This window comes from Sceloporus undulatus, chromosome 3 (genome assembly GCF_019175285.1).
Source record: "Sceloporus undulatus isolate JIND9_A2432 ecotype Alabama chromosome 3, SceUnd_v1.1, whole genome shotgun sequence".
Taxonomy (NCBI): domain Eukaryota; kingdom Metazoa; phylum Chordata; class Lepidosauria; order Squamata; family Phrynosomatidae; genus Sceloporus; species Sceloporus undulatus.
Window position 1 is genome coordinate 213,855,716 of NC_056524.1, and position 21,842 is coordinate 213,877,557.

The 21,842-nt window shown below is 42.9% G+C and overlaps 1 protein-coding gene across 3 annotated transcripts in view; it reads left to right on the forward strand.

The window, feature by feature from the left end:
• The window catches only part of R3HCC1L (R3H domain and coiled-coil containing 1 like), a 48,701-nt gene that overhangs the window by 21,555 nt on the left and 5,304 nt on the right, over nucleotides 1-21,842 (forward strand). For 2 of the 3 annotated variants that reach the window (XM_042459163.1, XM_042459162.1), the window contains exons 2-6: nucleotides 4,930-6,797; nucleotides 16,722-16,897; nucleotides 17,340-17,410; nucleotides 17,594-17,689; nucleotides 19,148-19,288. In XM_042459163.1, the coding sequence (XP_042315097.1) occupies nucleotides 4,944-6,797; nucleotides 16,722-16,897; nucleotides 17,340-17,410; nucleotides 17,594-17,689; nucleotides 19,148-19,288 (2,338 nt within the window). In that variant the 5' untranslated portion in view covers nucleotides 4,930-4,943. The remainder of the gene's footprint in view (nucleotides 1-4,929; nucleotides 6,798-16,721; nucleotides 16,898-17,339; nucleotides 17,411-17,593; nucleotides 17,690-19,147; nucleotides 19,289-21,842) is intronic. The other variant, XM_042459164.1, reaches the window with a different exon arrangement.

Sequence of the window (21,842 nt, forward strand, 5' to 3'; positions counted from 1 at the left end):
TTAATCTCCTACCATTTTTGCATCTATCTCAACTTCAGCTTGGCACAATATCCAGCCTTCACTCACACACACACACCAGCAATTAAATTGTTCCATTTCCTGAAGGCATTATCCTCCCCACATGTGTTACATGTGTTTGGTCTGTAAGTGCATTTTCTATATTAGAATGTAGATCCAGTATCACTGACACCAACCAATCCATTGCGCAGATTACTTGTGTTATTCCTCTCAAGCTCTAGAACACAGATGGGAGCATATGGGCCTATACTGCAACTCCTATCATCCCACAGCTCTGGCTATTATGACTAGAACTGATTCAAATTAGAGTCCAGCAACCTCTGGAAGGTCACCTCCTCCCCAGTCCTGATCTAAAGATTTTATTTTTGTCTCAGATTTTACCTAAACATACCATATGGCTGCTGCTGGCTGGGCTTTGTGTTACTGCTCATGTCAATCCAGAAGCACCTATCAGTGTGAGGGGTCTCATATTTGCAGAGAGAAACAGCATCTGGAACAAGAATTTCATGTATTAGTTCTTTTACTTGTTTGGAGTATGTGAGTGTTTGTGAGAGATAGTATAAGCAAGGAAGATTTAGTACTTAGCTGCATCCACTTATCCTTCATCATAGGAAAGCATAAGCTGACAGCACACAGTTAGCCCTCTCACACACCCACGGTAGGTTCAGAGCAACATTTTATCCTCTTGCTTTATTAATTTGTGAACCATCTGTACTGTACTATATATTTTCACTAGTACAACTAACAGGATACGCTTAACCACAAATATTTGTAGGCATTTATATCTTCGGTCCTTGTTGGCTTAAGATGTATATAATGCACATATTGCGTAGAATCATAGAATCATATTGTTGGAAGAGACTGCAAGGGCCATCCAGTCCAACCCCCTGCCATGCAGGAAATCTAAATCAAAGCATCCCCAACAGATGTCCATCCAGCCTCTGTTTAAAGACCTCTAAGGAAGAAGACTCCACTACACTCCGAGGGAGTTTGTTCCATGGGAATGCAGTCACAATGAGGAGATAACACAACACAGCACAGCACCTCTTCCTGTTTATAGTGTTTTCATTACTCATGTAGTAGCACTGAGGTGTTTTGCAAACAGAGTGTGCAAAACACTATTCTGGACTTCTTATCTGTGACTTTAATATGTACCTGGATCATTTATGATCCTAGAGATCTGCTTGTAGGTCTTCTCCAGAATTTGAACTCAAGATTAGAGATGTTAAATATCCAGAAATTTTAAAGCCATGGGAAAAAAAGTCTGTTTGTCAGGGCGGGTTGCAGGGAATGTTGAAATAGACACAAAATTGATTTTCATATCAAACCTAAACTTATTTTACTGCTTTGCCAACATAGAAGGCTGTATTCATCATACAGCATATCATGTTGTCCTGTTTGGTCTGTTTTTGAAATTTAAAAATGCAAAAGCCTGAATTTTGTGCAGACATAATTCTGAATATACACTATGCTAAAGACAGGGCTGTAGATTACTGCATTCTTTGTTAGCATGGATAAGTCAACTCATGTTTTTGGGGTCAATTTTTAAACTAAAATTTCTAGACTTATATATGAGTATGTATACCTATTTGTTACTGTATGAGACTGTTTTTGTCTAGTCTTAAGAACTAGGCTGCCAGCAAATTTGGATGCAAATTTGATTCTACACAGAAATTATTGAATGGTTCAATATTAAATTATCACAACCAATGAATATTGTCATTATTATCTTCCCATGAAGATGAAACCACTCACCCAGTGCATCTTGGCTCTGAGTCTTGTATCTGACATATGCGGAGAGAGCTAGCATGGTGTAGTGGTTTTGGTGTTAGACTAGGATCCTGCAGACCAGGGTTGGAATCCCCAGTAGGCCATGGAAACCCACTGGGTGATCTTGGGCAAGTCATACTCTCTCACCTCAGAAGAAAGCAATGGCAAAATCCCCTTTGAACAAACCTTGCCAAGAAAATCCTGTAATAATTTCACTTTACGGAATCCATATGTCGAAGATGAATTGAAGGCACACAACAACACAACAGTGTATTCACAAGAAGTATCATTCTCCAGTTTTGTAGATTGTTTTACTTCCATGCTTTTACATTCAATTGCAAGCATTGTGAGTAACCCTTGTCTTAAAATACATGTAATTCATTCTAAAAGTGGAACAAATTACCCAAGTTTTTCCCCCATGTGTCCTCCAAAGTTTTCAATTTTTCCACTGGAAAAACTGAAAATTTATTTTGGGACTAGGGGATGGGGGGGAAACCCTGTGTTTTCCCCAGACCTTCACATCTCTTCTCTTGATCGCTGGTACTGCACTGTAAACAATAATCATTTTTCTGGATCAACAAGCCATGATCCAGCTTTACATTTATTGAGTGTTCTGTGCAAAGAAGGAATTGCAAACAGTTCAGAGCTTTTGAAGATAAGCATAATCTGACTTGCCCACTCTCTCAAGCAAACTAGGGAACTGAAATGCTAAAAGTACATACAGTACACAAATCATTATTTTAATAATGGTCATTAACAACCAGTAGTTCGATGGTAAGATAGACTTCCTACATAAGCATATTAACACATGTATTAGGATGAAAAGCCTTTGGCCTCTATATGTGTTCTAGTAGGTATTCATTGTTTAGAAATTCACCAGACCATCTATTCTTCCTCACCAACAAATACATCTACATTCAAAGTGGGATGCAATCATTATGTGAACCTTGTAAGTAAGCAAGCTTAAGGTTTAGCTTGTTAAACGAAGTGAGGTAGATAGAAGAGAGACCTGTCACTTGACACTTTGATGGTGGAAACTCACACTATGACCAACAAAAAGAGAAACCTATTGCTAATTCTGTGGAGTATAGATTAGGAAGTCTTGAGTGTAAAAGAAACTTCTCTAGTGAAACTCCTCCACGGACAGCAGAAGATGCTATTGCAACTTTAGGTTAGGCATCAAATATAGCTTCAAACTATTTTCTTCATTTGACTGATTGTTGCTCCTGTTCTAAATTGTGCGTATTCTGTTCAGCTTTCCTGTTCTTGAAAACTAGGTGTTGACTAGCTTTGGAGACAAAGATTTGTGTACTTATCAAGTAGACCATCGCACCAGTCAGTTTGAGAGTGAATTTCAATCATTTTGTAAATAGCAATCTCTTTTCTAATTTTAAAGCACCTTGAAGGGTTGATGACAACCATTACTGTGGTTCCCTGCAGGATAGAGACAAAACAGATAAAAGCCTTAAGGGAGGTTGGTTAGAGCTTGAGGCAGGTGGGGTCAAAAGGTTGATGTGCAGGAGAGAGTAAATGGAAATTTGCCCATATCACATTTTGTAAATAGCAATGCAGTCTTGGATATGAACATGTCATATAACATAGAATTCTCTTTTGTACCCAATACAAAGTCATTGTGGCTTATTTGGATGTGATGTGGGGCTAAGCCTATATCTGAAAGTGTTCAGGGATAAAAAGCTTCAAAGGACTGGACGCCAACAAACTTGAAAATATTCCCTCCCTCAAAAAATAATTTTAAAAAACCCAAATCTTGATTTTCCCATTTCATATAAGGGACATTATTTTACTATGTGTTGTGTATAATGAGATCTGAGCATCCACAGATTTTGGTATCCACAGGAGGTCCTGGTATCAAACCCCAGCAGATATCAAGGGTCCACTGGACTATGTGTGTTGTGTTCTTTGCCTGCAAGTCATTTCTGACTTAAAAGCAACACTAGGGAGAATCAATCACAGGGTTTTCTTGGCAAGTTTCTTCAGAAGGGGGGTGCCATTGCCGTCCTCTGAAGCTGAGAGACTATGACCTGCCCAAGATCACCCTGTGAGTTTTCATGGCTGAGCAGGGATTCGAACCCTGCTCTCCAGAGTCATAGTCCAACACCCAAACCACTACGCCACGGTGGCTTTCTCTACCAAGGTATTTCTCTGGAAATTTCTGCAGAACAGTATCTGATTCTAAGTATAGAACACTATGAAAGTGAAACATCAAAAGACATTGGGTCACTTTGGATGTATGCAGTTTAAATGCTGCATCAGTCCTAAGAGGCCGGAAGCCATGCCAAAGCCACGCTCCAGTCCTAAGGACTAGAGCACAGCTTTGATGCAGCTTCAGGCCTCTTAAGATGCCTATGTCATTTAAACAGCATACCTCCAAAGTGACCCGAAGCAGCTTTATTTTGGCCTGTCTGTTCGGGCCCATAATGTTTTAGAATTTCCATACTGTTGTATAATCTTGCATGGACTAACCTGTTTTTTAGATTTTTGAAGGAGTAGTTAGGGTACTCTGTTGCAGCTCTGTTTATTGTTAAGCATATTTAAAAAAAGAATTGGAAACATTTTGATAAAAATGATGTGAGGAGGTTACACAAGATTATTACAGGCAAGTGGGTGATATTTCAGTAGCTTGCATTACTATATGTCTTACTTTTCAATGACTGGTTATGTTCTAGTCTTTGACTCAGTAGCATTCAGTGACTGTCTGTATGCTGTCCTCTTCCTCCTCTCTTTCTTACTGCTGTACAATTTTATTTTAAAAAATCTGATGTGGCCATTGAAAATTGGAATTCTGAAACTAAGTAAAGAAAATAAAAACATCTGTACACTGGATATCAGGTTTTGGTTTTCTTATCACATAATGCATACAGCCCTGGTTGCTTATGATGCTGTCATAACTGCAGACCAGTACTCTTTGCTCAGAGGAACTTGTTCTCTTGGCTAGCTCTGCCTCCACCTTATCCATCTTTCAGTACCATTCTTGTTTGGAAGAGGCATCTTTTGGAACTTGGTCTGTTCCAAGCTAAGCCAAATTCTACACAGGCTGTGCTGTTGTTTTCATGTTTCCACCTCACCTGGGCTTGAATTGCTGTACTGCTGCACTGCACTGATTGCTTTCCTTTCTTATAGGTGCTGGAAGCACTATGCAGCCAGATACAGAGAGAACCCGGCCACGGCCCAAGAAACCTGATATGGCCTTATATGTTCCCAAGGCACGACGGGATATGGCGATCTCAAAAACCGGTTCCAAATGTGGGCAAGAGGAGAGTCATTGTCCCATAGGGAAGGAAAGCATTAAAGGCTGTAAGGCGAGCCAGAGTGCCAGAGCTGGAAGAAACCTGCTTCACAGTGGTCAAGGAGGAACTGGCTCCCCCAGGCAAGCAAGAGAACCTTTGTCTCTTGACTGGAGTCATAATGCATTTTGCCAAAGTAACCCAAGCCCAAAGGTGCAGGAAGAGGAGAGACTGCAGTCCCAACAGAATTCCAGATTGCATCAGTTCCTCCCCTTTTCCAGCCTCCTAGGCCCAGTGTCGACACCACTGCCCAACAGTGAGGGAGAAATGCCTTTGGAGTGCTCCATGACACCCTGTGCTGAATGCCTAAAGGGACTGGCAGAGCTCCATCTTCAGGCAGGGCAGACTAAGGTAGCTCACACTTGGGGACAAGATCATCTAGTTCCATCAGCAAGTCAGGACACTTTCTCTTTGCAAAGAACTCACACTCTTGGCAGGAACAAGCAGTCAGGAGCACTTCTCCCAGACCAGGTAGGGCTGAGTGAAGAAAGTATGCAAGTGTACAACAGTGATAGACTCATGAGTCAGAGACAGCTGAGTGAAGTGAGTGTGCTGGGTAGCAAGGAGAGCATAAGGAAAGCTGTAGCCATAGGTGATTCAGAACCAACTAGAATAAGACAGGATGACATATCTGAAAATGGGGGCAATTGGGTTCCAGATAGCACAAAAATATGTGAGGATGACTCACCATGTACAAGTGAAAGACTGTCCGATCAGGCAGTAATAGGCAAGAGTAGCCTGCTGGGGCACTTTGACGAGAGCATCCTGGTTTGCACAGAAGTGGTTGGATGTGATGAGTTTCAGTGCCTAGATGAGAGCAACTCCAATCAGACAGAGATGAGTGGTAGCAGTATCTTGGAAGATACTCACAAGCGACTTGCAGTGCAGACAGGACGAGAGGCAGGCAGTAGTACCAAAGATGTTTTTGTTCAGGCACACACAAGTGAGCATAGCACACTAGAAAATGGAAGAGAGTGTGGGAATAATGTGTCTAGCCATGTAGTTGAACACATGTCTGATCAGAATGACGTGAGCTTGGAACATGGGCCTGAATACTGGGATCGGAGTGTTTTGACTGATAACCTAAAAGAGAGTGCAAACAAGCATTTCCAAGATGGCTCAGGGATTGCTACAGGCCATAATTGTTCAAATAGTCCCTGTGGGAGATTAAACAGTCTGCCCTGTTGTGTCTTCGAGATAGTGGAGGATAAAACAGGACAAGTGTGTAGCAGTGAAGGTGGGGAAGTGGGAAGCTTCTCCAGTACTACCTGCAAATGTGAAGCTGATGCTCCTGAAGCTGCACAGTTGATGGGAGAGGCCAGTTTGGATTTAGGAGATCAAAGCACTGAGGGGAGAGACAGTGCTGCATCCAGCAGGTCTTCCCAAGAGGCTGCTATCCAGTTCCTGGAATGTGCCTCTGAGAAGATGGCTTGCTCTTCAGAGAGCATTCTACCCAGAGCAGGGGCACCCTTAAGTGACAGCTCTGTGGAAGAGCCAGCCCATGGGGATGTGGGCATGAGGTTAAACTATCCACCCAAAACAGAAAGAGAAGCTGGACAGAAAGTGCCATCCAGTTGGGAGGAACCCACTAGAACCAGTGCCGGTCCTGGAACTCATGGTGAGAATGACAACATGGCAGATGAAAGCTGGGATGCTCTGTTTAATGATGATGGTGAATGCCGGGACCCACACTTTCTGGAGGGGGTGAGTACTGCATGCAAATCTTTCCCAGAGCGGAGGGCCATGGGATATAGTGGTAGGAGTGATATGTATGGTTGGAGCATGTGGCACAGCTCAGTTTGAAGCTAATGTATGTTTACTTCTAAGGTCCTAAGTAGTTGGCTCAACCTGGATCCATCCTCTTTTTGTCTGCAGTGTTTATATTTTGTGATTTTACTTCCTGTCCCCCTTCACTCTTCCCCCCCCCCCCCATTCCATTATTTTCGAGGCTGATGAGAAAGAGGCCCATACAGAGAGTATATGGATACATGATTTTGGTGACTTGCAGACTTAAGAAGCAAACGAAAACTGCAGAATCAGATGTCCTTCTTAGTGCACGCTAATGAAAACCTTGGCTAAATTCCAGCCTGAACATTTAACAAAACCACTACACACATTTCAGAACTTTCTTGATAGCCATGAGGACTAATAATTTGCTTTTTAAAAGTTACAATAAGAATTCGGGATGGGGGATCTTCACAAATTTTTCTGCTACATGGACATGATTTCTGTTCCTTTTAATAATAATAAGCAGTTCTAATGTGGTCTGCAAGGAAATCAGTGGGTTAAATGTTGGTCCACATGTTGTGTGGCTAGTCAGTACAACTCTCCAATACAAGTGATGGCTGAGAAAGCATGGGCTAAGAAATCTTACATCCAGCGCAGGCTGAGCTTCCCAGTGCTTGCTAAACACAGCACGACCATTTCTCTGTGGTGCAAACGAGAAATATACTTGGTTGACAGTATATAAAATGCATGCAATAAAGCAGGCGGAAGTGCTATGCTTGGTGCCTGTGTTGCTGTGGAGAGGAGCCATCATGATGACCGCCAGGCGTGGAGAGATGTACCATGAAGTTTCATGGAAATGGCAGTTTTTTAATTGGCTCCGGCTTGTTAGTGTAGTGCCTTGCGAGGGTAGCATTTGAACGAATAGCAGCGAGAAGCTCAGCGTGGGGAGTGTACAGCCTTCCCTTCGGTTTACGAGGAAAGCTCTATGTTGGCTTGATGGCTGTGAGCCCCTTATTAAAGCTTAAATCAATACCGTAAACCCTGTACTTTTGGAGTGACACAAAGGTACCTAAAGTAACAAAGTATCCTAATATTGCTGCAAAGTGCATGCAGGTCTGCATGGGACTCAGGGCTTATCTCAATGGATTAAGCTTGCTAATAGTTCCTGCAAACCATTGAAATTAACTAAGAAGGCTCATTACCAAGGGTTAGCTCATAAACCATCCTAAACTCTTGGTAATGGAGGCTGTTAAAACTCCATGGGGGCAGCTTTTACAGGAAGTGGCTTTGGGTTCACTGCTACTTATTCCAGGCAGTAATGGCATGGAAATTAAAAAACCCACCCTCCTTAAGGTAGGTAACTTTCCATTTAGTGTCCAGGCCAGATCATGCACTTGGTACAAAGGAACCATCTGTCATTCACCAGTTGTCCTTTCAACAGAGATGACAACTCATGAAGTAGATCCTGGTTGCCTTGTTGCAGAAGGGGCAGCCAGGATGGAATTCCCATCCCACCCCCACCCCCTCACACACCATGAATATCTTTGCATGTGCATTTCATTTCACAAGCAAGTCTTGTGTTTCCTCTTGATTGGCGCTGGTTCTGTACATCAAGGCAGCCAAACATCATCCACTAGTTTCCAGGCAGTTGTGGGGAGGAAAAAACCATGTACAAGGAAAAAATGGTAGAGGTGACCTGCTTGTTTCACACAGGTCCATAACTCTGAAGTTTAATAACCACTTTGGGTTGAGGAGAATTATTTGCATGCTGGAAGACACCAGAAAAAGGGAGGGGGAAACGGTTTAGATCATCAAGCTTAGAACTGTATCTTTATCTTTATTTTTCTATATGGCTGGCTCTGCTCCATTGGTCTTGTCAGAGCAGTAGTGCGTCGAGATGGCTGGGCTTAAGCATACAGTGTGGCGTGAAGTGCTCCTGTACAGATCTTGGAAAAGGTTTTTTCTTCTGTTATAATTTGCAGAGTCCCCCAGCATGATCACTCTGTAACTCTGGGAGTTGCAGTTCACAAAATGTAAATTTTCCAAACTGCTTCTCTGGCAGGGTTCCCACTTCCAGTTCCTATGGACAGACTTGACCTACTTGTAAGATGGGTTCTTTGGTTTACAATCTTTTAAAAATTTAAACCAAGTCTGTGCCTGTTTTTATCAAAGAATTGATACCAGTAAGTTGTTGACGTTAAAAAGCACTAATTTTAGAAAGCCAGGGATAATTTCCTCTTAGTTATATCACATGCAACCTCTCCAAGCAAGGTGCAGCCAACCAAATTCAAAGAGAGTAGGTGTAGTATCTGGAGTCAGTACTCTTAAGAAGAACTGGGTAAAGACAGCAGGCAGATTAGGGAAAGCTAATGAATAACTGATGACTTGGGCACTATGAGGGGGATGCTACTGTGGTGTAGACATTTCTTCAACATTATGATATGAAAAGGCAAGCCAAACTCATCAGAGCTAGCCTCAAGAAGAAGAGCCCTCTGTCTATGCCTACTGTCATCATCAGGCCTGGGAGGAAGTGAAAAAGACAGGCCCAACTCCATCAGGCCTAGCTGTGAATTACTGTGACTTATGTCGCTCTGTTTTATCTTATTTTATTGTATTGTATTTTATTGTATTCTCTATGTATTTTTATTGCTATAACCGGTCCGGATTCCTTGTGATTGGGCGGGCTATAAATTATTATTATTATTATTATTATTATTATCATTATCATTATCATTATCATTATCATTATCATTATCATTATCATTATCATCTTTGCAACAGTGGTTCATTCATGGAGGATTCCCAAGCATTCCACTTGCTATGGTGAGGGACAGACCCAGACAACATGCTTCTTGGCTTTTAAAAAGATAAGATCTTGTTTGAAGCTTGCAGATAAGACAAAAATGATTATGTGGTGCTTCTCTCATGAGTGTTTTATCATAGTCAGAGAGGAATATGTGAAGGCATTGATATAAGTCAGGCTTCCCCAATCTACTGCTACTACTACTTCCCCAATGTTCTGGATTACATGCCCATCATCTCCAGCGTGCATGATCATGTTGCTGGGGATGGTTAGAGTTGTAGCCCAAAAATCTGCCAGGAGCCTAATTTATGGAATGTCTAGACCAGTATTCATGTCATACAGCATTCTGTTTTAGCAGTGTCATTGTCCTTCACTGTCCTGGAACAAATCTTCTATTGTTTCTCCCCTATCTGTAACTGCCTATCTCCATGTCAGTATGCATCTCCCTCCTGTTCTGTTCTGGAACTGGGTTTAGTTCCAGGCCTCCCCAAGTGTTCATTTGCTACTGAACTCTGACACATGCTACTACTATAAGATAAGCTTTATGGATTGTAAATGATGTAGATGATACACAGTGGGGAGGTATTCCAGCCCTTTCACTGATAGAATCCAGCATTCCTCACAGCCAAAGGTAGAACTGGTCCCCCAAAGAAATGCTATCCTGACTATCCCTGACCAGCAATCAGATTCCCAGCATTATGAGGCACCACCCTAGGCAAGGCAATGGAAGATGGACTTATGTAGAAGCAAACAAAGAAAATCAAAGTACACAAACGCGACCCATTTCTCACCATTAGCAATGATAACAGTGCAAGCAGGTTAACAACAGAGGAAAATTCACTCCTCCAATCTTCTTATCTTTTTCCAGCCTCAACCTATCATGCTAATGCAAAAAGTATCAAACAAGGTCACTAATACAAATTGACATTTCATGCTAATGAACAGCAGTTAACATTTGGCCATGATGCTAAAAAGAACACAACCCATCTCCCTGCTTGGAAGACCCAAATCAGTGTACTCTTAGAACTGTTATTTTGATTTCTCCTATGTACCTGAATGCATGCTTGGGAATCGTGCAACTCTCTGTGTGTTCTTGGGTGTAACCTGCAGCATTCCTCACCATTGGCCTGTTGATTAGAGCTGCTGGGACTTGCAATCAAATAACATCAGGAGTGTTTTATGATTCCCACTCTTAATAAACACTGAAGAAGTGCATGTGACTGCATTAATATAAGTACAGTACATGTGTTCCTGATCCATTTTGCTAGATTTGATTCTTTCCCCCACTTTCAGTCAGCTTTTTGAGCAAAAACTAAGCTCTAAGTTTGTGAAGATTTACTGTCTTGTAAGGGAAATTAGCCGATGTAGTATAAGAATGCCCTGTCAAACAGGGACTGTGCTAGAAATTCACCTTAAAGAAGAAAAGTATTTTGATAATGAAAGAGAAGAAAGGACAGTAGCCAAGAAGAGGAACAGCACAAGACTTTTTTCAAGACCAATTATACCAAAGCTTGTACTTCTTTAATGAGGTACAAGATTTTGTGTGGATAAAACTGGACTTGGGTTGCAAACTGACAGAGCTGGGAGATGTTGTATAGGCAACACCCTTTCCTTCTTCTGTGAAAATCAGCACCAGAAGATGCAGGGAAACAAAAATAATAAAAGCTGCCAGTGGGGAGTAGCTCTAATAAAGGGTCCATTTACACTTACAGTTAGACCTGATTTTGCCACAGTATTCATTATGAGATACATCATTATTCTAGGTCAATTTTCCTCTGTCCTGTGGTAAATTATTCAGCGGAGTGTTGTAAATTACTGTGGGGAAGTTCTTTACTTAGGTTAAAACCTTGCTTCTTTAACTGTATATACACTGCGAGTTTGTGTCTAAGAGGATCTTTGAGTATTCAGGAAAATGTGGTAGTGAAATTTGCAAACAGGATTCCAGCAAAGTCCAGAATTTGGATTTTTTGTGCAGTTCTAATCCAGTCACTTTGTTGATGCAGCTATGCACTTATGCATATCTTTCTGCTTGTGTTTAAAAAAGAACAAGATGAAGTAAAAATAGAGAAAAGTGGCAATCCTGAGAAAACAACTCTTGTCTAAATAAAGCTCTGTGGGTGCTATTACTTGCTCCAGTGAAAAACTTAGCCTAGTCCCACACAGTAAGGACAGTATGACTCATATTGTGTAGGGGATGGGTACTGAGGTTGAGAGTCTGTGAAAATAGGAATTAGGAGAACAGGTAGAAGATGTTTTCTAAATGTACACCAAGGGAGGTGTTTTGCAAGGGTTTATGCTTTGTCAGTTATATCCTGCAAATTTGTTTACATATGCCTGAGATGTGAGCAATGCTATTTACTTGAAGGCCATCCAATCCAGCCATTTCTTCAAGAAAATAACCTTGTATCCTCTCACTCAAAAGGAGATTATTTTCTCCACGTCAGAACAAAAATGTTAATTTACAGTGGGAAATGTACAACATTTCTCTTGTTATATTTGGAACAGTTAATATTTATATTTGTATGTTCTGTTCCAACAAGGAAAATGGCTGTCTTTACAGATTTGTGCATCCATGTCATTCCTCCAGTTACCCATAGAAACTATGCCATCATCCATGGAAATGGATGTCCTCTTAATGCACTGGAGCGTGTCCGGACCATGCTCTATGAGGACTGGCTTACAAAGCTGCATATGTTTAGCCTGGAGAAGAGAAGGTTAAGGGGTGACATGAGAGCCATGTTTAAATGTTTGAGGGGATGTCATATTGAGGGTGAAGCAAGCTTGCTTTCTGCTGCTTCAGAGACTGGAACATGGAGCAAGGGATTGAAGCTACAGGAAAGGAGATTCCCATCTAAACATTAGGAAGAACTTGTAAGATCTGTTCAATGATGGAATCTCTGGAGGTTTTTAAACCAGGACTGGATGGTCCTTGTGGTTGCTTCTAGTTCTATGATTCTATAATTCTATGATTCTATTAAATATCATGGAGCGTGATTTTTGACAATCTTCTTATTTTGAGAGGCTGTAACTGGCCAATCCTTGGTGTATGCAAGATTAACATTTTGGGGGGTTGAAGATTGCACATGTATATCTCTTGACCTTATGGTATTCCCATGGTAATGAGACTTGTCCAAAACTTGCCACCATGCCTCTCTCTTTTGTAGGCTGTCTTATCTGTCTTGAAAGCTGAGGAAACAAACAGCAGTCAGCATGCTGCCCCTGGTTGCCTGGAACCTGTACCGTCACGGATAAATCTTGGAAAGCGTTGAGCTGTGGCAGACAGTTTTCATTTCCTGTGTCCTCTTGCTCCCTGCTGCCTGTGTATCCGCTGGCAGAACCTTTCCCAGCACAGGACAAGTCTTGAACATTAGTGATCTCTGGGAAGGAGACTGTGAACAGGAGGCTGGGACTGTGTTAATGCAGCGCTTTGGGTGCGCAGTTCCTGTAAGCAACCCAAGACAGGAAACTCCAGCATTTAATGGGCTCACCCTCTCAGTGGCATGCAAATCATTGCAGTAACACAATGCCATGCATCCACTGCCTTACTTGATATGGGCTTGCACTCTGTAGCTGCACAGCAGGCTAATGTTGGTTGAGATTAAATTTGCACAAAGCACACCAAGCTTTAAGAAGCCCTTCCCTTCCTTCTCTTCCTATGGCTGTACAGACAAATTCCATTTGTTCATTTGGTGAACTGCAATGCTTGGATCTTTTGCCCCCTGTGCTAAGCTGCAAGCCTTTCTGTTGGTGTTCCTTCTGCTGGGACTAGTGATTTGTGAAGGACAGGGTGCTCAAGTAGTGTGCGTTCTCCATGGTGTCTGTTAATCTGCCACACCATTGGATATTATGAGTGTCCTGCTTCCTCAGGCACTTTTTGGGCCTAATCCTGCTGGACCTGATGTTGTTCACTTGGATTTCAAGTGCTCTGGTTCATCACTTGGCCCCCACTGAGGCATATACTTCTTTCTGCCCATTTTACTTCTGCTTCATCCCTTTCTCTCTAAATCCACTCACAAATTTACCTAACTGGAGAAATTATCTGAATTATGTCTCTTATTGACTGAAATGGCTGGAATTTATAGACTCTCCATAGACGGCTGTGGCTTGCATTGGTCCAGGTTCTTGGGGGAAGCAGACACGAGCCTGCCTGAATTATAGACTCCCTCACCAATATGACCTGTACTGATCTGTGCAGCTTGGGGAACCAGCGTGAGCTGCCTGTGCTTGCAAATCACCAGCAGCTGGGCCCAGCATCCAGCAATCTATCTTCGTGAAGCCATGGGTGGCTTGGCAGGCTTGAAGGGTGAAGGTTTACCAAGCTATCCCTTTGGACCATGGGCTGAATGGCCAGGCCAAGGCACAGGGGCTGTCTTGCCCATTAGGTCTTTAATTTGCTGGCCTGGGGTAAACAGCACGCATTTCTCAACCTGATCTCTGCCAGCATTTTGTGCTGTTGCTAGAGGGAGCTTCAGTACCTTTTCTGTAGGGGCAGCCATCATGTCAGCTTTTGGGGACTAAGAAGGCCATGGCAGGCAGTGCATTCTGCTGTGAATAGTGGCAGTATTGTAGTTATTTATAAAAAGATGGTCATAAGCTTCATTGCAGAGGTGAGTATGCCCAGGAATCTGTCCCTCCTGGGGTTTCCAGACAGCTCTTGGGTTTCCTCAGATGGCTGTGGCCCTTTTCCCAATTGCATTCTGATTTAGTAGTTTCCCAGCTATCGTACAGACATTTTTGTTTCCATTTCTAAATGGTCGGAATTCTGTCCTGATGGTAGTCTTTGTCTTGAATACAGGTTATGCATCAGGACAATCAAATATGGCACACCCACTTCTTTAAGAGCAATCCATTATTTTTCATGATTAATACAATCAAAGCTTTGTTATAATCTATAAAACACTGAGTGATTTTCTTTTGAAATTCTTTGGCGGGCTCCATTATCTAACATGTGTTTGCAATATGATTCCTAGTTCCTTGCTTTCCTGAAATCAGCTTGGATATCTGGCATTTCTTGCTCCAAATATGGTAAAAGATTTGGTTGTAGAATTTTGAGCATCACTTTGCTTGTGTAGGAAATTAATGCAATGGTCTTATAGTTATTATTATTATTATTAACCTTTATTTATAAAGCGCTGTAAATGTACACAGCGCTGTACATACAATCTTTTTAATTAGACGGTTCCCTGCCCTCAGGCTTACAATCTAAAAAGACATGACATAAAAGGAGAAGGGAAAGGTGGTAGGGCTAGTAGGCTAATACATATAAAGTACATAGCAGTACAGGAAATGGTTCGATAAAACAGGCACCAAAAAAACATCAAATAGCAAGTGGCAATTATGCAATGCCTGGGAACGCCTCTCTGAACATGATGGTCTTCAACTCTGTTTTGAAGCTGGTTAAAGAAGTGATGGCCCTTGCTCGCGGGGGGAAGAAGGTTCCAGGAGTGAGGGGCAGCGAGTGAAAAGGGGCGAATCCGAGATGGGGCAGAGGAAATCCTGGGCTGGGACAGCAGACCTTGACTACCAGAACGGAGGGCCAGTTACTCCAGTCCCTGCTGTCTTTTTTCTTGGAGATTGGAATACATACTGAGTGTTTTCCATCTGTGGGCCATTGTTTTGTTCTCCATAATAACAAGAATGTGGTGTGCAACAACTAAACTTTCACCATAGTCAAATCTGGAGAGCACTTTAAAAGCCAGAAGAGAATAGATCCAATGCAGGCAAGGTTAAAAGACGTGGGAAGCCTGACAGATAAATACATCTGAACTGCTTGTCCAAAAGACAAGAAAGGAGCGAGTAGTCGAATCTCCAATGAGTGCTGCCACTGAAAAGGCCCTATCCCACTTTTGCATTAGCCATACCAGTTTTGGCAAGATAGTGTAAAGCAGAGTCTAGGAAGACAACCATAACTGACAGGGAGGTTCAGGTTCAGGAGTCAGTCCTTCAAGCATTCTTGTTGCAAGACATTTTGGGCTTTGGGGGTAATATAAACAGAATATGTGCCTAGAAACAAATCAGAAGCCAGTGTGTTTTAAACAGGACAGATATAATGTGCTCAGAAAAGCAGACACGAAAGCCTATTCTGGCTGCGACATTTTTCACAAGCTGTATCTTCTGAATATTTTTCAAGGGCAACTACATGGAGCACCCTACAGTAATTGCACAGGAACTCATTTCCCCTTAGCAGTTGTTAGTAAGACCAGCTTACTTCATGCTTCCATTCTTCTCCCATCCACAGTACCAGTTTGCACATAACCACTGGAGTTGGGAACCATGTCAATGGAGTGTCCCCCAACATCTTCTGAGGCGACTTTAAAACACATACATGCACATGCTCACTCACACATTTCTGAACATTTTATATCATCAGTGATTGGTATTAATGTGTTAATGTATTCTTTAGTTTGGAGTCTGTTCACACAGTAGCTATTCTTGGGAATAATTGTGTCCAGATTTACTGTGCTGCTGGGACTTCTCCTTTCCCTTATTTATCTTAATTCTTCTACTTTTACCCAGATAACTACCTGTTCAGTAAGCAGAGTTTTGCAGCTGCCTTTGGAGATCAGTTTTGGTGCCACTAATTCCCTGCTGTGCACTGTGTTGAAGTGTCAGTATGCATATTGGCTGGGAGCAAGAGCCCAGCAAATTCTCTTGACTCGTGGATCTTGGGAGCAAGGACCTAATCTTTCATCCCCCTGAAAGACTGAGAGAACCACCTCCCTAGATCTAGTGAAACAGCAGAGGGAAATGGTTAATGAGGAAAGTATGCAAGCAGCAGGAGGCACCTGATCAATAACTCCCAATCTCCCGTGGACCATCAATCCTTCTCCAGAGCATGAGCCCACGGCTCCATCAATCAGGCAGTGCACCCGCTCCCAGGCTGCTAGGAGGAGGCCCAGGGGCTGGGCGCTTGACAGTCAGAGGCTGTGCATTGCTTGTCATGTGCAGATTGGAGAAGTGGAGAAGATCTGTTCCTTGAGATGACATTAGGGGTTCTTTGGTGGTTAGGGCTACTTCTGGGGAAAGAGTGAGAGGAGTGCCTTCCAATATGTAGCTTGCACACTGGGTTCACTGTTGTTCCTTGTCCCCTCTTCCAGCTGGCTGCTCCCAGTCCAGCCACTACAAGACTACAGGAGCCACGATTTGACTACTATAACTACTCTCCAGCGGATCTGGACTTGAGCGACTCTGAGCTGCCACATGTCATTGAGATCTATGACTTCCCAGCTGAGTTCCGCACAGAGGACCTGATGCATGTCTTCTGCAGTTACCTGTGAGCAATTTTTCCTACACTGTTCCCCCCACACTGTACTTTCCTTGTCCATGATGAGGTTAAGGTTGAGGGTGGGGCTGGCAATAGAGCTCATGGCAATTGTGCTCACTTTGAGCTTTTCTTTCTCTGGGTCACCTTACTTCAATGCCCTCAAGACTTAGCTGCTGGGGTGACTCCCATTCCTCCAGCTCACAGACTAGCACACCCTCCCACTCTGGAGAACAAACACTGATGCTGGTGGTTTGCTGCCCATCACTGTGGGAATAATAATGCCAGATGTCCTTTCAGTGAGAAACTGAGAGGGAGTATACAGTGCCTAGTTCTGAATACTTTTTGAGTTTCTCTCAGGACTGCACAAAATGGCATTTTCTTACACACACAAACACACATATACACATATTACATTGTTGCTGTGACAACTTTCCCTTTTCTCCCTTCTCAGGAAGAAAGGCTTTGACATTAAATGGGTAGATGACACGCATGCACTGGGTATCTTCTCCAGCCCCATCACAGGTATGATCTGTTTCTAAACATAGTTTGACTGGATGTTTGCTGGGCACCCTTTTTGGAACTTGGGTGTGTGTATATGTGTGGTGCTTGTTCATAGGGTTTATTGGGCAGTGAATACAAGGGCCCTTGTCTGCTTAGCTCACTTCTTGCTATAATGCCAGGATTGTTGTTTTTTCCTTCCCATAGCTCGGGATGCTCTCACCACCAAGCACCTGATGGTGAAAACCCGTCCTCTGTCACAGGCCACACGAGCTGCAAAGACTAAGGCTCGAGCCTTTGCTGGTAAGGCAAAAAGACACATGGGAATGATCTTGTTCAGTCTTCCTCCTTCCAACCTTAACCCCCAAAGTTTGGCAATGTTTGGATATATTGGCCTACATCTGCAGTCACCCCAGTCTGTACAGTTAGGAGCCACACTGGCTGAGGATAATGAAGATTGCAGTCCAGATTAATAAAAACAAAAAAATTTTAAAAAAAGATTGCAGTCCAACACTGGAGGATGACAGTTTAGTTTGACCAGATCAGTTTTCCTCATATGACCCTGAACATGCCTGATCTCATCTAATGTGGAAACTAAGCAGAACCTAGTTAATATTTGGAAGGGAAATAACAGATATCTCCATTTAGGACTAGGGAGGAATCTTCTCTACAACTGTCAAGCTGTTGCTGCAGTCAGAGTTGTCAGTACTGTTATAGATGGACCAATGGTCTCACTTGATATAAGGCAACTACTTATGTTCTTTCTGTGTCCTGTGTTCATACAGGTACCATATATTATCTTTCTACAGATAATAACAATTAATCCTGGTGGATAGCTAGTTGCAATTGTGAGGTTTCAGCTATCCCACCTATGTGAACCCATTGTCTCTGCACATATGAAAGGTTGCTTAGTACTGGTTCTTAAGAAATACCAGTAAAAATACCCACTTATCATGAAAGCTGTTCTGCTGAAAGTCTCCTGCCCTCTTACATTGGACTCTTTTAATCCCACCCCTCCAGTGAAGCAGCTGGTAGTGGGCCCCACTGATGTAGTTCCACCATAGTAGAAGGGGCCTCACCAACATGCAACTGCTTTTTCCAACATTACAATTAATAAGGATCCTTCATGCTGGTATGCTGAGTCACCCCTTGGTCATACTTGTTTCCAAACATGGAGGCTTCTATATCAGTTCATTGCTGAAAAGAGCAAATAAGTGTGCTGCTTTCCCAGTTTCATGCTTGGCAGTGTTTGGGAAATTGAAAGGTGCGTAGACTGGTCAATGTCCACAGCTTGTTAGCAGTGTAGAGTTGTGGAAGAAAGAGACTGGGAGAGTAGGCACAGGCAAGGTTAAATACCCACAGCCATATGAGCACAACCCTGTCAAGCATTTGACTATACTGCATCTAATTTGTTGCCCTCTCCCCACCCATCATGACTGCTGTGGAGTGTGTGTGTCTGGGGGGGGGTTGTTGTTTATTATTGTATTCTTTTGGCTCCTACTTCTAACCTGAGCTTCATGAGCAAGTTTATCTAGTGCTCTTCCAATCTGTTTCACTATCCTGCTAGGGATGTAGCAGAAGGGAGCAGCCAGGCCATGGGTGGGACTTTGTTCCTTCCTCATCTTAACATCCATCTAGTATCCTTTCAAATTATGTAGGGCTTGGGGAAGAACTGATCTGTTGTCCTGTCTTCCAGGAAGAAGGGTGTAGTTCTGACTCAAAGCACTGAATCCTTTGTCCTTTCTTTGCTAACCCTTCTAGAGTTCTTGCAGCCAGCCAAAGAGCGCCCAGAGACTTCAGCTGCCCTGGCCAGGAGACTGGTGACAGGAGCCCTTGGGGTGCGGAGCAAACAAAGTAAGGCAGAACGTGAAGCTGAACGCAAGCAGTTGCAAGCAGCCCGAGGTAAGATCAGGGTATGGCAACACTGCAGGGTTGGTTTGAGGGGAGTGAGAAAACAGATGAAGTTGGTTTACAGAAGAAGCAAGTGTGTGAGATGGCAGTGATCCAGGCTGCAGAGTTGTAGAGTGCAGGTCAGGGCTACTGTGGGATTTCTCCATGTCTCAGCCTCAGGCTGTCCTGCTCTGACTTACTGCCCGCAATTTGGACATCCCTGGGGAGTCTGCCTAGCCTAGATCTCTGCTTCAAAGCAGGATGACATGTCCACTAGGCAACCAGTCATGCACTCTCCTTGCTGTCCTACAAATAGCACTGCCTGCCTGGCTATTCAAAAGAGGCATCTGAGCAGCCAGTGGGTCACACTGTGTTTGTGTCTGTAGAGGCACCATGTGTGCCCTGCTGAAATGTGCAAGAATGTAGAAGAGAGAATCACATGAGTGTCAGGTTGCATTCTGCAAACAGATTGCTTCATTTCACTCAGCTCTGCTGCTGAGAGCTTGGAAATGTTATTTGTTTAGACTACAGCTCCCACAATTCCCTCTCAGCATGGCAATATCTCTACTAGCTGGGGAATTCTGGCAGTTGTATTCCAAAAAGGTAACATTCCCAACCTCTTCATAAGGGAAACATTCCCTGCTGGTGCACAATAAATGAGGAGAAGGTGGTCTTACAGAGGAAGGGGTAGTTTTTGCCCTCCCAGCATGCTCTTGGCTACAAGGAACCCATAGATAGAGCCCCTCTTTGGCCATCCTGCTGTCCCTTGCTTATTTTATCCTTTAATGGTCCTGTCTCTTTCTGGTGTGATGGCAGCTGGCTTGCCGCCTGCCCTTCAGCTGCACTAGCCAGATAACAGTGATGGAGCATGCAGGCCTGACTGGAGGAGTGCACGTCTTTACCATACTTGCTTGGAAACCATAATGAGATCAGGAAGGTCTTTGCACATTCCCAATCTGTTTTTGCCTTTTTAGTGGGAACTGACATCAGGGAGAGAGAACAGCAGGAGCTACCCAATACACAGCCACGTTGGGACAGGCAGATGCACTACCTTGTCCTGCATCTGAAATACCTTTATAGCATCCCCATATGGAAGGAATTCCCTGGTGTCTGGATCTAGTGGGAGCTCTTGACCCTCTGTTTGTAACAGGATATCTTGATATGCCCAGTCTTCTTAGTTATCTGCCTAACTTAACTCCAATCTATCATGCCAGTGAGTTGCCTGGATTAAATGTATATGAACGGTTTTGCTAAAAACCCTGATGGACAGGGACATTTGACCCACAGAACTATTTACTGGTATGTAGCCGCAAATTTAGCTACAAACCACAGACTTGGCCCAAAGAGAAGAAGTGTCAAGGCAGAAACAGTTGTGTTGATTTAGTTCAGAGAAAGATACAAAAGGTTTAGTTGGTTACAAACTTCACATGCAAATATACTCCCTCACCTCAGTTCCTCTGTGTTGGGCTGATTCCATTATTATGATACAGCCTCTGTGGTTGTCTTACAATTATAGTGGAATGTGTTTCTTGATTACTTAAATTTTCCAACTTTTTTTCCAGTGGGTGTAGAGTGGCATATATAGCTCGCCTCCTCTGTACTTTATCTTCCCAGCCTATGACATTGGTTAGACTGAGAGAATGACCACCTCAACAGTGAGACTTGAACTGGGGTCTCCCAAATCCCAGTACATTACTGTACCCACTATTTCACCATAACTTATACACACTCAATGTAGATCTACAATGATCCACTGAGAGCCTTTCTGGATAGCTTCTGTCCTATTCTCCAGAGCAGAGTGGACAAAGGAGGTCTAGAGTGTTTCTAAAGAGGACTGGAAACAAAAGATCCAGTTTTCAATTTATCTAAAACAAAGCCATCCTGCACTGAGTAGGTCAGGGGAGAATTAAGGAGAGTGGGACAGCTTGTAATCCAAGTTAATGGAAGATGGGACAGAGATGAATCCTTGTCCTGCTGCATCAGAATCTCTGAAAACAATGAAGATACCATCATGAAGAGATTTTAAGCAGGAGCTGTGGAACTTCCCATTTGGAGTTTTGACAGTCTTGTGCAGAGATCTTTTAGGTAGCCATGAAAAAGAGAGGGTGTAGGTAATTAACTGGGCAAGTCATTGTTGGTATCTGTTTTTGAACAGTTACCCTTTTGTGCATCAAGAATGTGTTAACAGTCATTTTGGCAGTTTCCAGTTTTTCATGTAACTTCTTTTCTTCCTCATAATTTTAGTCAATTAAGAACTGCTGCACTTTTTTCTCTCTGATTCTTTTCTCCATGGAGTGTTATCAGGCAAACCTCTGTGTAAAATGGTCATTACTCTGCTACCCACTGTCCAATTGGTCTTTTGAAACTGGAGTATGAGTGTTGATTACTCTAGGTCTCTATGACATTCCCTGAATAATCAGAAGTGGTTAAAGATGGTTTTTCTCTGTAGCTTTAGCTTTTTTTTTTGAATAGGATATGCATCTAATAATTATCTTGTTTCCAGTGCTGTTACCACTGCTGATGATAGTATGTGCCCTGTAAACACAGCTTTTGTAGAATAATTCCC